Source organism: Austrofundulus limnaeus, unplaced genomic scaffold (genome assembly GCF_001266775.1).
Source record: "Austrofundulus limnaeus strain Quisiro unplaced genomic scaffold, Austrofundulus_limnaeus-1.0 Scaffold181, whole genome shotgun sequence".
NCBI classification, from domain to species: Eukaryota; Metazoa; Chordata; class Actinopteri; order Cyprinodontiformes; family Rivulidae; genus Austrofundulus; species Austrofundulus limnaeus.
This window is the reverse complement of record NW_013952583.1, coordinates 673,093-686,110: the sequence shown is the minus strand read 5'-3', so window position 1 is coordinate 686,110 and position 13,018 is coordinate 673,093. Positions and strand designations below refer to the sequence as shown.

General features: G+C 40.2%; 2 protein-coding genes across 3 annotated transcripts in view; one reads left to right on the top strand and one right to left on the bottom strand.

Annotated features, from left to right (window-relative positions):
* The window catches only part of alms1 (ALMS1 centrosome and basal body associated protein), a 15,023-nt gene extending 5,086 nt beyond the window's left edge, over positions 1-9,937 (bottom strand). The window contains exons 1-10 of the mRNA XM_014018028.1: positions 9,843-9,937; positions 8,946-9,114; positions 8,703-8,823; positions 6,234-8,049; positions 5,953-6,112; positions 4,465-5,601; positions 3,310-3,425; positions 2,070-3,027; positions 1,801-1,920; positions 222-377 (exon numbers count right to left, since the gene is read on the bottom strand). Coding sequence (XP_013873482.1) covers positions 222-377; positions 1,801-1,920; positions 2,070-3,027; positions 3,310-3,425; positions 4,465-5,601; positions 5,953-6,112; positions 6,234-8,049; positions 8,703-8,823; positions 8,946-9,114; positions 9,843-9,857 — 4,768 coding nt within the window. The 5' untranslated portion in view covers positions 9,858-9,937. The remainder of the gene's footprint in view (positions 1-221; positions 378-1,800; positions 1,921-2,069; positions 3,028-3,309; positions 3,426-4,464; positions 5,602-5,952; positions 6,113-6,233; positions 8,050-8,702; positions 8,824-8,945; positions 9,115-9,842) is intronic.
* Positions 9,938-9,948: 11 nt separating this feature from the next.
* The window catches only part of si:dkey-33c12.4 (glutamic acid-rich protein), an 11,086-nt gene continuing 8,016 nt past the window's right edge, over positions 9,949-13,018 (top strand). The window contains exons 1-6 of one of the 2 annotated variants that reach the window (XM_014018032.1): positions 9,949-10,041; positions 10,236-10,472; positions 10,685-10,737; positions 11,486-11,561; positions 12,503-12,663; positions 12,852-12,935. In XM_014018032.1, coding sequence (XP_013873486.1) covers positions 10,394-10,472; positions 10,685-10,737; positions 11,486-11,561; positions 12,503-12,663; positions 12,852-12,935 — 453 coding nt within the window. In that variant the 5' untranslated portion in view covers positions 9,949-10,041; positions 10,236-10,393. Of the gene's footprint in view, positions 10,042-10,235; positions 10,473-10,681; positions 10,738-11,485; positions 11,562-12,502; positions 12,664-12,851; positions 12,936-13,018 lie in introns of both variants that reach the window. The other variant, XM_014018031.1, reaches the window with a different exon arrangement.

Here is a 13,018-nt window from a genome sequence, read left to right as displayed (position 1 = left end):
GAAATTAAATTTTGTTTGTGTGATTTCCAAAGTTATATACAGTTATATATTTATAAAAAGTTATATATAGTTATATATTTATAAAAAGTTAGATATAGTTATTTATTTATAAAAAGTTAAATATAGTTACATTTAATTATATATAGTTCTGTATTTGATGAAAACCCTTCACATGTTTTATATTTCATGGTTTAGTCAGGACCTGTGTGTGCTCGGCTCACCTCTGAGTTCAGGACTTTGCATTTTAAAGGTGCCTGCTTTCAGCCTCTTGCTGTAGATCCCCTCTGCGTGTCTGAACGTGACTCCACGGTCCAACCCCRGGTCCTTGCTTCCGAGGACGTCGCTGCTGAAGTGTGGAGGCACGGCGTCGTCAGAGCCTGCTCACAGTTTGAACAGTGGTGTGTTACTTCACGACAAAAGATGTGTCATTGAACAAAAAAACACACACACACACACACAAAAAAAGGTGCTGAGCCAGTAACTAACAGAAGATGTTCGGTCACATGAAGCCTGCTCCRTCTCCCTGCTCTGCCTTTGTTTAAGTCTGCCCCTGAACATGAATAATTAATGTGCAGCCTGGTGTTCGTTACAAAGGACCATCTGCTCMAGAGGAAACAGGAGCCTCGTCACCCACAACAACTTTCATTCTTAGTTAGAACCTTTTATTTTTAGTCAACTAAAAAATCTTACTGTTTGTTGATTGAACAAAGTAAAATAATAATGATACAAAAAGTACATAATTGTCTTTTTAGGAACAGTGTGATAGTGAATAGAAAACTGGAAGTGCAGCTGCCTTCTGTTAAACATCTCAAGATGACCACGTTTCAATGACACACATCAGTTTTGTTTTTTCACACTAAACTCATCAATTCACCACCTAAATTGATTTCTGTTACATAAAGTGTTAAATAAAAACCTGACAATTTTTTGAAGATGTCAAATTTGTGGTTAAGGTACAGTGGTATCTAAACTGTCCCTACAAGTGAGAGAGAAAGTCTGTCCATGTGGGTGTCCCTGCATCTCAATATCACTGCTGTAGATGGACACCAACACCGGCATCATGGAAGGAGACCCTCGGCTTAGCTTGTTAGCTTTAGCACCCGAGCTAATAATGTTAGCTCAGGGGCTAACGTCAAATATATATACTAATAATACTAATAATATGTGGCGTGTTCATTGCTAATGCTACATCACCATATACATACTGTATATATATGTATTAACTTGGGCGCTAACACGTAAGCTAACAGGCTGGTTCTCATTCCATGAAGCAGCTCTGCTGTCCATTCACAGGTTCAGCTGCAGGCTGAGTCATTTCTACATTCACCAGTCTGTCAAGGCTCTCAGTTAAAAGGGCTGAACATCAGATATTGYCCAAAACTAACCTTCTGGGTGGATAGGAGCTCGCACCAAAAAAACCTAGTGAATGTCATCATTYACCCAGAAAGCTTTGTGGCACTAATAAAATGGTGCTGTCCGTGAGATAATATATTTTGTAAATTTATAAAAACTAAACAGTTTTTTTTTTACGGTCGCTTGTTTTACAGTTGAGGTAAATGTTTATCACATAATTTCTAATGTTACAAGTAATAGTGGATCTTTTTAAAATGAATTATTGGGATGAGAACAAAGCAACATCTTGTGGAAATATTTAAAGACAATACTGATTTACCATTTCACACATATTCCTCACGTGTGTGTGATACTCTTACCTACAGACAGAAGCAAGAACTTGATGATATTTGGCCCATGACTTGTATGTTTATGTATCTGTATGGCTGCTTTTTGAAACAAACGTACCTGTGTGGGTGCTCTCCATTGTGGTGTCAGACTGCTCTGCTGAGGAACCATCAGCTTCTGTTTGGGGAACATAGAAAAGCTCTTCACTGCCACGAGGTTTGTAAGGCAGCAGCACAGGAACTGTGGGGGGAAACGACAACTTATAAACACTCTTTACATTAAGATTAAATATATTTTATTTTTCTTTTAGTTTTGGTCTAGTTTTAATTAATGACTATCATTCCATAAAAGAATGCTTATCAGCTGCTGCCTGAGTTTGAAACGCTGACCTGGTGTTCCAGCAGTGGGACTTCCTGCAGTTGCTTCAGTTTTGTGTTGCCGTTTGAGGGATGCTGCTGCTGTCGCCCGTCTCTGAGCCACAACAGTTTCAAACGTGTTGAAGGTATCAGATGGTTCGGGCTCTCTGTGGTACCACTCTGGTGGGCTGGACGAGCCGACACCTTCATCCGGACTGCTGGCAGCTGAAGCTGGGTCTCTGGGAGTAACGAGGAGCTGCTGAGGCAGCCCTGCAGCAGCAGCAGGTGGAGCAGACATGGCAGCAGATGCAGAGGTGTGGACGTTTGACACGTGACCTGGCCTAGCAGTGGACCCAGGATTTGGTTTCTGAACAACACCTGAAACAACGCTGGTGTGATTTGATGACTCCTCGTGGTGACTGAAGGACGGCGCACTGTCAGGTCGAACGTTTGCATCTGTTTTATCTAAATCCTGTCTAAAGTTCTTTAGATTGGACTGAGAAGTCACACTTTGGTTCCTGCTTTGGAAACTGCTACCTGCTTCATAAACAGATGGTTGTTCGCTGTTTGTTTGTGCTAAAGCAGCCACTTCACCTTCATCTTCATCCATACGTGGTGGAAATGACTGGTCGGTGACAACGGGTGTGTTTGGTTCTGTGGGGAGCTCTGTTATGAGCAGTGGGAGTGGGGCTGGGCTGATGGGAGGCGCAGAGGAAGCAGTGATGCGGGCGGATGAAGTGATGGATGGAAAAGTCCGAGGTTGTTTTGTWGCGAGGGTTACACCTTCTCTGGCAGCAATCTCACACACCAGGGCCTCTAACTCAGAGTGATGGGTGCTCTGAGGCTTAGTGTGAGACTCTGGGTGCCTCAGACTGAGGTGGTGCTGGTTGTCCACATCAGGATGGGTGAAAAACATCTTTACAGACTGAAGAGGATTATTGGTTTGAAGACTGGACGATGCACTGCTCTCTGTATCGGTGCTCCCTTGGCTCTAGAAGGAGTAAACAAAAAAATTATCAAGAGACCTGAAAACACAACAACAGTCTACTGTACACAGAACAGTAACTTAAAACATCTCTTTTTATTTAAAGCGTTTACTCGTATATGTCACACTGCAACACACCAGTTACCTTGAGTGAAAGATTTACACTGTCCACTGGTAAGCTGACATTAAAATACAAATATAAAAACATTTAAACTGTTTGAGATTACATGAGTTGTTTTATGAATTTACGTTCATTTTGGACCTTTTGAGTCATCTTTAAGAGGTTACCTTTAGAGGGTTTCTTAACAACAGCTCCTTTTTGATCTCCTCAATGCGCTCTCGATCTTCTGTGCTCAGCTGCTGTAATTCACACTGCTGTGTCAATACATTCAGCTTCAGCCACTCTGAAACACAAGAACGTTTCTGAGATTAGCAAAGTCTGAAACACTGAGCATGTTAGCTCTTAATGGGGCAGTTTTGTGTATTTTCCTGCCACATTGTTCAATTATGTACCACAATCAACTGATGCCTTCAGTTGTTATTAAAATGCTATATATCAAAAATAAATTGGACTTGCATCATAGATTATGTAAATGGGGGGGGGGGGGATCCTGGTCCTCCAGGGCTGCAGCCCTGCATGTTTTATTTTTTTCTCTGCTCAAACACACCTGATTTGAATGAATAGGTGATTATCAGGCTTCTGCAGTACGGAGGACCGAAACTGACATAATTAAAAATAAACGTGGAAATATATACATTGACTAATAAATAAATAAATACACTTAAAGTGCACCAATATAATTCAAAAAGGAGAATTTTATTTAAAGTATATATATACAGAAAGACAGCTAAATAAATAAATAATTACAATTAAAAATGTGCCAATTAAATTAAAAAAGGAGAGCTTTACCTCACGCTTTATAATTTAATTGACCTTCATATTTATTTTTCCAACTTAGTTCCAACAAATTATATATTTTTGCACATAATTTAAATTTTACTGTATATATTAATATATATATATATACATATATACATACATATATATACAGTATATATATGTACAGTATATATATGTATATATACTGTGTGTATGTGTATGTATGTATACAGTAAAATTTAAATTATGTGCAAAAATATATAATTTGTTGGAACTAAGTTGGAAAAATAAATGTGAAGGTCAATTAAATTATAAAGCGTGAGTATATGTGATTAATTAAACAATCAATTAATTAATTAATTAAAAATAAAACAAAAAAAGGCCATCTTGAACTAGAGTAGTTCCAAACAATCAGTTGAGCAAAAAAAAATCCCATTAATCAGAGCGCTCCAAGCAGTGGAATGTGTCTTCTGCTGCATCAATAAGAGGATGATGCATTTAAGTTTTACTTTTAATACATTAAATATAAAAACGAAGAGAAGAAATGATGTGAATCTGTTTACCTTTGGTTTTGTTCTCCTCCTGCTCTGTGACGCTGGGCGTACTGGACATCACGGTGGCTGGAGATTCACTTTGTAGTAATTTGGCCACTCTAAGTGTGAGTGAGCTCTCACTGCTCCCATCACTCAGTGGCTCCTGATCAGCATCCTCAGTGACAGAGGAAGAGGAGCAACTCTGTGCGGCAGGACGTGAAGGACTGTCTTCCTCCTCTGAGACCTCCCCTCTGTCTGATGAAGGGGAGTTAGGCTGCTGTATGCTGGAAGCTGCTGAAGGCTTCATAACTTGAGGCTGTGTTGGGATGTTATCAGGGGGTACTGCACTGCAGCCCTCAGGCTCCGTCCTCCGGGCTGATTTGGCGAGAGACGTCTCTACGTTACTACCCACAGCGCCACCGTGTGGCATGTACGGTACAGCAGCAGCAGCTTGTGTTGAGTTATTGGGTTGAAGAAATGAGGTCATACTCTCACGACCAACAGAGGTTTGCCTTGTTTTCTCTGAGGCAAGCATGGAGTCTGATGAAGACCTTCTACACAGCAGTGAGGAACAAGTTCTGAGGTCTCTGTCTGCTGAGCTGCAGGCAAACGAAGAGTTCTGGATCCTGCTGGTTTTGGGACGTGGTGATTTGAAAATGTCTTCGTGAGAGAAGAGTGGGTTTGGTAAAGCAGCTGAGGAGGCTGCAGAAGATCCAGTAGATATGATGTTCTCTGCGTGAGAGAGTAGTTTATGGATCTCTGACACGGCGTTGGTGCTGACAAAGGACTTTTCTGCATCTTCATCCACACTTTGGCTGCTCTGGAAAGGTGAGTTTGAGTTGTTTTCTACAACCCTTGACTTAAGAGTCAGTGAGGTATCAGAGTCAGGGCGATTTGCAGGTTGACTGACAGCTTGTCTGCCGTCTCTTTGATGCTGGCTGGGCTGCAGTGAGGAGAACTGGAACCCTTCATGAGGCTGAGAGCCAGGTGCCAGTCTGCTTTCACTCTGAATAGCTTCCATTTCTGATAGAGAGACCATCCTCGCTCTGACCTGCTCTGGGACAGACACAGCCAGACCAAGGCTGTCCAGGCTAAATGGTATGGACACACTGGAGCCCACTGACAGAATGCTGGACCTGGAGAACTCTTCTTTATGGGGACTGCCTCCTGGAAACAGAATAGAGTGTTTCAGTATAACCACCATGATGGACCTCTGACAGATTAAGAATATCAGACACTTCTCTGTTATTTGTGCTCTTTGATGGTGAGGCAAAGCAGTTCTCTAAAATGTTCTCAATATATCATAATACAGTATGTTAATAAAAATAAAATGAAAATAAAACATATTCTATTAGGTCATTGTTGTACATAAAGAAAGCAAGGACTTGAGTTAAAACTATAAATTAAAACTATTTCTAAAACCCCACCAACCTCTAGTTAAAACACAAAAGAACAGGTTGAATGAAACGTGATTTAAGTTCAAACATAAACTTTTCGGATCAGTTTAAAATTTGATACCCTCAGAGGGTTGAGTGCTCCTCGAAGGGGTCCCGGTCGATCCTTTAATTGTAACGAGATCAGTGGGAGAAAATTCAGGTTCTCTAATCGGTCCTCTGGGTGCAAACGGAGTCAAAATCTTTGAAGGGGTCTGGTCTATCCCGAGGTTTTGAAGATACAGCTGCAAGAAAAACGTCAAACTCATCAGGAAATCAAGTTGATAAATAATTGTGTATTAAAACAATATTTTTGGAGAGATGGGACATTAAACATTAAATAGCAGGGTCAGTTTTGTCCTTTACCGGAATCCGTTCATCGATGTTGAGCTCTTGAGACTTGGGAGGAGGTGGAGTTGAATGTTTTGAGGTCCAGTAGGGAGCGTAATGGTCCAGCTCCAGACTGACAACAGAGGACGTGCCAACAGAAGCTGCTACTTTAACTTCACTGTAACTATCCTGGGAACTTGAAAGCGTCTGATCGAATGACACATCACTGAAGTGGCCGAGGTTCAGGACAGGTGAAGGTTGGATTGCGGCGCTGGAATGAGGATGATGATGTGGAGCATCATCCTGACTCTGAGTCCTCTCTTCTGCTGGAGGTACGTCTGTCTGTTGGTGCTTACTGATCGACAGAACGACTGTGCTGAGAGAGGAGTGGGACTGGGACCTGCCAAAGGGTGAGGGTGGTGCTGCAGACCCCCGGTTCTCCCTGTCACACAGAGCACCGCCCACTGCCTCCCCTCTCCTTGGAGAAGAGGAGCCGGAGGGCGCTGAGGAGGAGCTGTGAGTGGCTGCACCTGTAACAGAAGGCCGTCGTAAAGTCCCGGCTTGTTGAGTCATTTGGTTTGAAGGGTTGGACGCTGCATCGTGAGCTTTGTTTTTAGAAGAGATGCCATCAAGTTCTTCCAGCGCCGGGCTATTGTTCTGTTTCGCCCTCCAAGCATCGATTTTCTGTATATAGTTGAGTCTTGGGAGAAACTGGACCTCTGCTGAAGTCTGCGGAGCATCTTTATCACACCAATTAGCTTCATCTTCTGGAAGACGGGCGTCAACGTTTGGGCCGGCTGGCTGTGGAGTGATCCCTGTGCTCGACTGATACAAGTTCTCCTTTTCAGATTCTACGGCTGAAAGTTGACCTAATTTAGTCTTGACACTGGGTTTCAACTGAGCCATACCAAGTCCTGGAGTAGACTGAGACTGTGGAAGGAAAGTCAGGTAGGACCCATCGTATCCCGTTTGGCTCTGTGATGAGAGGTTCTGTTCTTTGTGAGTGCATTCAGCATCTGGTGACGATGATCCCATCCTCTGCAGACTAGCAGGGTTTGAGTTCCCACTCGGTTTCCTTTCAGAAACACTTCGGAGGGACGGCGTGAACAACGGACACGGTGGCGTCAGAACGACTTGCTGTTTTTTGTTACGTTCAGCTTCCAGTCTGCTCAGTCTCTGTGCTTCAGACAGCAGCTGTTTGTGTAACAGCTCACTGCTCTCATCAGGCTGAGTGCTGCGGGAACCCGTGGTGATGTTACCGACCTCTGCTGACAGAGCTGCTGACTGATCAGATTGTTCTGCCTGTTTCTGGAAAAGATGAGCTTCACCTGGAGGACCTTCTCTTTTAACCAAGCTTTCATCTGGAAAAGGTTTGCCACCTTCAGCGTTCTTGGACTCGTCTGTACCCTCTGTGGAGGTTCGAAGCTCAGAAGACACAGAACTACTGCTGCTGCTTCGCAAACCGACTTCTTTCTGTAAAAGGTCCAGAAGATGCTGAGCAGGAACATCTTTCCTCAGGAAGAAAATCTCATCGTCAACAACGCCACCTGTTTGCTTGTCTGTAAGGTTAGTTTGTGCCTCCGACTCCCTCTCCTTGCTACCGGCACCTTCTCTTGACTGTATTCCTGGTTCATTATCGGTAACGGTACTCAGGTGAGACATTTCCTTTTCTGTGGTTTTGTTTTCAGATGATAAACTCTGCTGAGATGGAGTGAAGCAGCTCTCTTCAGAAAGGATTGTTGCCTGAGTTAAAGGGTACTGAGACAAAGAGCTGCGCTCCATGGAGGGAGTGGTGCAGTCCTGGGGAGGAACACCAAATCTTTCTGATGCCACGGAAACATCAGGATACGCCCTAGAAAAAAGTTACAATAATTTTTAAAACCCTACCATTTTACTGGCATAATATAGAAAAGTATATAAAAATATATATATATGTGACCCACCACATCGAAACAAGGATTAAGTCCAAAAGTGGAATGTGGAAAAATAGGCAGATATAGATAGGGTTTTTGATTTAAACGTGTGCAAAAATAGCACTTTGTCAAAATATAATGAATAAATGCCTTATCAATGAATCATTTGAATGAACTGTGTGAAATATAATCCTAAAAAACTTTTTGGAAGCAATTTTTTTTTAGCAGTAGCAACAAAAAAAACTTGATTTTGAGGAAAAATGCCTTAAAATTTTGAATTTTTTCCTGTGAGCTAGCGAAGTTTTTGTTTCTTTACAAGTGGGAAATCTTAGTATACCAGTAATATTTGAGGTTTACTCTTTAGATTAACGTAAAAATTACTCAATGAATTTACATAAAATTAGGATTCAGATTGTTATTATCGTAACAAACAAGACAAATTGAGTCATATCTATGGAAAAGCTTATGAATTCAGAATGATCCAGGTATCAAAATGTAGCTTTTAAAGCCATAAATCTGAAAATGTAATATGTCATTTCGATATGATGGGTCACATATTTGATGGTATATACTGTATATACAGTATATTTACCTTAAAGGAACAAAATCTGTATGACTTTGCTGGGAAAAGGAATATCCAGTGAAGTTGTGTTCCTCTTCTGAGGCTACAGATAGAAGCGGGAGGGCTGGAGACMGGTTACTGTCCTGAAATTCTAATTCAAACAAAATGGGTTATCCACGTGAACAGGAAGGAATACAATTGGCAACTTTTATATGAGCAGCCTATCATCTCAACATTTAACTGATTCCAAACACTGTTTGATTATAAACATACCCATGTGCAAAGCTCCTCTGTGTGACTGTTGAAGCTCCCAGTCGTTGACTCTGGCACCGGCCTGTCTCTGATCCTGACAAACACCACTTTCACTTTCAGCCTCTGGTTGTGTTTCACCAGAGGGCCGACTCCCATCGTCCTCTTTGGATAAATGAGATGTTGTCGCCCTCTGTAAAGTCACAAAACAAAGTTTCTATAAGTTACCATCTTCCTCAACATCCAACATCAGCTGATATAAATGTTAATGCTGATATTTCTGAATCCTTACTTATATTAGATTTTAGTTTTCTCTGAATCATCTTAAAAACTTATATATTACGCTTCAAACTTGAATACCTGCAACACTATGTAATAATATCAAACACAAAGTCCTTAAAATGTATTAAACTACAGTTTATCAGGAGAGTTTAGGATTTATATACAACATTTTTTGTAACAGTCCATTTTGTAAGTTGTTTCTCGTGCTAGTTGTTTCTTTACTTGTGACATTTGGACAAATAAGCGGTGGTTCTTTGCACCTACAGATGAAATGTTTTGAACAGCCTGATGTATGTCAAAGCAGTTAGGTGCTAGCTGGAAGCAACAGGTTGTTGTTAGCTTGGTTGAAAACGCGGCAGGATCCGTTTAGAGTAAACTCACAAACTTGTGAGACGTTTGCGATTGTATTAGTAATACTAATGCACATTTAATATTTCATCAGAGTAGCATTAAAATTAGTTTAGTAAAGTTATTAGCTCACGGTCGTTAGCAGCTAGCTAACAATAACCGTTAATCCGAAACTTCCGGTTTGTGAATATGCGGGAAGACACCATAAATTCATGGTTTGATATGTTCCGATTTACACCATAAATTCATGGTTTGATATGTTCCGATTTAAAGTTAGGTTTCACAGTTTACCTCCTGATGTTCCATGTTGTTGTTAATGACAGTCCGCCATGAGCTCGCTCCCTCTGCTTTTGTTTCTAAGGACCGTTGCTAAGAGGAAGTGCAGGGAACGAAACCGGAAATAGAATTTTGCGAAAACTAATGGCCACAGTTTTAAATCGTTTAAACACATCTTGAATCGTTTAGTGTTTTCACCAACTCATTATGGCAGGTAAAATATGTAAATACTTTTGTTCATTTCATAATTAAAAAAATTGTGTTTTACTAAGATTCAAGCCGTTCTCATGTTTAATGTTCAGTTTTTACTCGCACGTGCTGTGAAATAGTTAGTACTAACTCTGTCCTGTATCTGTCTAAAGCACACACTGGATATATTTTATTTACATTTCTTTTTTTTTTAATCAGGAACAGAGCTGACGCCAGAGGATGGCGGTGTTGCTGTAACAAAACGACACTAAGTTTATGTTAGACGAGGAAAGAAGCAGAAGAAGATGGGCAGTGAGTTTGTGCCTGATCCAAAAGTCGGACGGAAGAAATAATAATCTAATATTCAGAAGGAGCCGATGAACACGGGTGCTGGAAACCTGCGAGAAGGCGTGAATCAAAAAATCATCATGTCAAGAAAGAAAGCAGTAGTTAAAGGTAAGACTGGAGCAGTCTGTTCTGTTCCCTGAGTTTCATTTACTGAGAAGTGGACTTGAGTCGCTGTTAGCTAACCAGCTAGCTGCGTCAGATCGCTTCAGACTGAGCTGTGTTTACATCTGGACTTAAACAACATTTAACTTCGGTTTCTTGGTCGATTGAATTAATCTGAACCTTAAGTTTGACGTCACTCTTTCTGTACCTGTCAGCAGGTGGGCCTCCGAAGCCCGTAATACGAGAAAACTCGAGACTAATGCGAACACATGTGAGTACGAGTCCAGTTTGTTTATTGTGTCTTTAAATGTTAACCTTTGTCAAGTGATTATGTGAATCAGTGGAAAGTTTTAGAATATGTATATAAAGCGCATAACTGATGATAAGGCAACATCTTACCTAATTTACCTCTGGGATCAATAAAGTATTTTTGAATTGAGTTGATCTATGGGTATGCATTAAATTACTAGTTGATAAATCCATAACAATGCTCTCATTGGTTTTAAGTTGTTGCTTCAATTGAAAAAAAAAAAAATATATATATATATACACACACACACACACACACACCTTCAACACTTGGAGCAACGTTCCCACTAGCCTCCTGGAAACACTGGCATCAATATACAGTATATATATAAATTTAAACAATTACAGTAAGAAAGAAAGTCCCTAATCAAACCTAAAGGTGGTCAAACAGAATATCCAGAGCAGTTTCCTGTTTTATGGGTTAATTTATGATAATGTAACACAAACATCCTAGTATTCCAAGTAGATGATAAGGTCAGTGGTTAAATTGTAAAGTAATTGCTTATTTGACAATTAGGCAAATTAACATTTGTTTGGGAGATGATGGTTAATTTGAATAAGCAGCTGTAGGTGTTGCTTATTGGCCCAGAGTTGGACATTTCTCTTGTCATCCGGGGAGTTGAACCAGTGACCTTACAATCTTCACCTAAAGGCAACACAGCTATATACTGAAAGATGCCTTTTAAAGTTTTTTTCTCTTTTCTTTTAAGGAATCAGTGGTGGATTTCATAAGTGGACGCAGTTCTGGAGGTTCCTTACTAGGTGCACTCGGTCCTGCTCTTTTTGGTATGGCTTTTCCTCAATGAGTGCATTTAATCATTTATTTATTCATGTATTCTTACCTGTCAGTGCTGCTTCACCACTTGTTTATTCAGTTTCCTGACCCAGGACAGCATTTAGTTCTTAAAGAGGGTTAAAAGCGGCACTCTACATTAGCAGACTAACATTTAGGTCTTCTAGTGTGAGTTATTTATTCTGGTCTCTCTTCTGTCCTTTTTTTTTTCACCAGATTGCTCAGATCCCAGTCTTTAAAAAAAGATTAAACTGAATGGTTTAAATTAAAATAATGTTTTTATGCTGGGACCAGCAGTGGTTTAGAGTAAAAAGTACAAAGTTCTAAGTAATGATAAATGTGCAACTGCTTCCATAATGTTCAAGTACTTTTAAAAGCTTGATTATGATAAACATTTAGTTTTAGTGTGGTGATTAAATATATCAGTTTAGAGCGGTTTCAGTACCAAGATTTTTTTTTTTTCATTTTAAACAAGCTACTACATTACAATGCATGTATAAAATAAACATATATGATCCCACACTGATGTTATTGTTTATTTAAAAGGATATTTTGGAATGACATTTACTTGAAAAATTATGAATAGGAAATATCTTACTTGGTGTAGATCACCTCATTTTGGAGAACTACCTTATTTTTGAAGGCTTGACGAGCTAATGGCTGGTCTGAACGCAGCGAAGACTGAAGCGCTGCCATTTTAAAATAATATCATTAAAGTCCTTCCAGAAGTGCCCCTGAGGCTGCTACAGCTTGTTGCTGCTGCTGTGTGCAAAGTAATTGCATAACTTTACACAATCAACTGCCTATTGCAAAACTGACCTCTTGACTAAAGTGTTGAAATGAACGTTGATGAGATTTAGAAGATTTACTGTTTTAGAATCGCAGCGACTTAAAAGATTCTTGTTTTCTGGGTTTTTTTTCTCTCATCTTACAGGTTTACAATTTCCGAAGTCCTTGGAGGATGACCTGTTATATACAGATGAAGATGATGACGACGACACTGACGACGACAATGATGATGATTATTATTATCCTCAGCGTGCCATAAGAAAGCATTTAGAACCACATCCACAAATAAAACAACTGACTGATGAGGTGACATTTACTGTTTTCTGTTGTCTCACCTCAAGTCTAGTTGAGTCTACGCTGTTTTGCAGCTTCTGCTTTGGAATATAAAATTTAAACATCAAGAGAATTAAAGCTGAAGTAGTCCTACATTAAAAATGATGTTTTACATTTGGCAAACTTGCCTGTTGACGTGTTCTTAATGTTTGTTTTTGTAGGAGGCTGATAAAATTGCCAAGGAACTGATAGAGGAAGAAGAACGGCGGAAGGGCAAAACGGAGAAAAACAAGCGTAAAAAACAGGTTAGTGTGTGGCAGAAAAGATTCTGAACACTAGGGGTGTAAGAAAATATCGATACACTGAAATATCGCGATATTTCATTTCC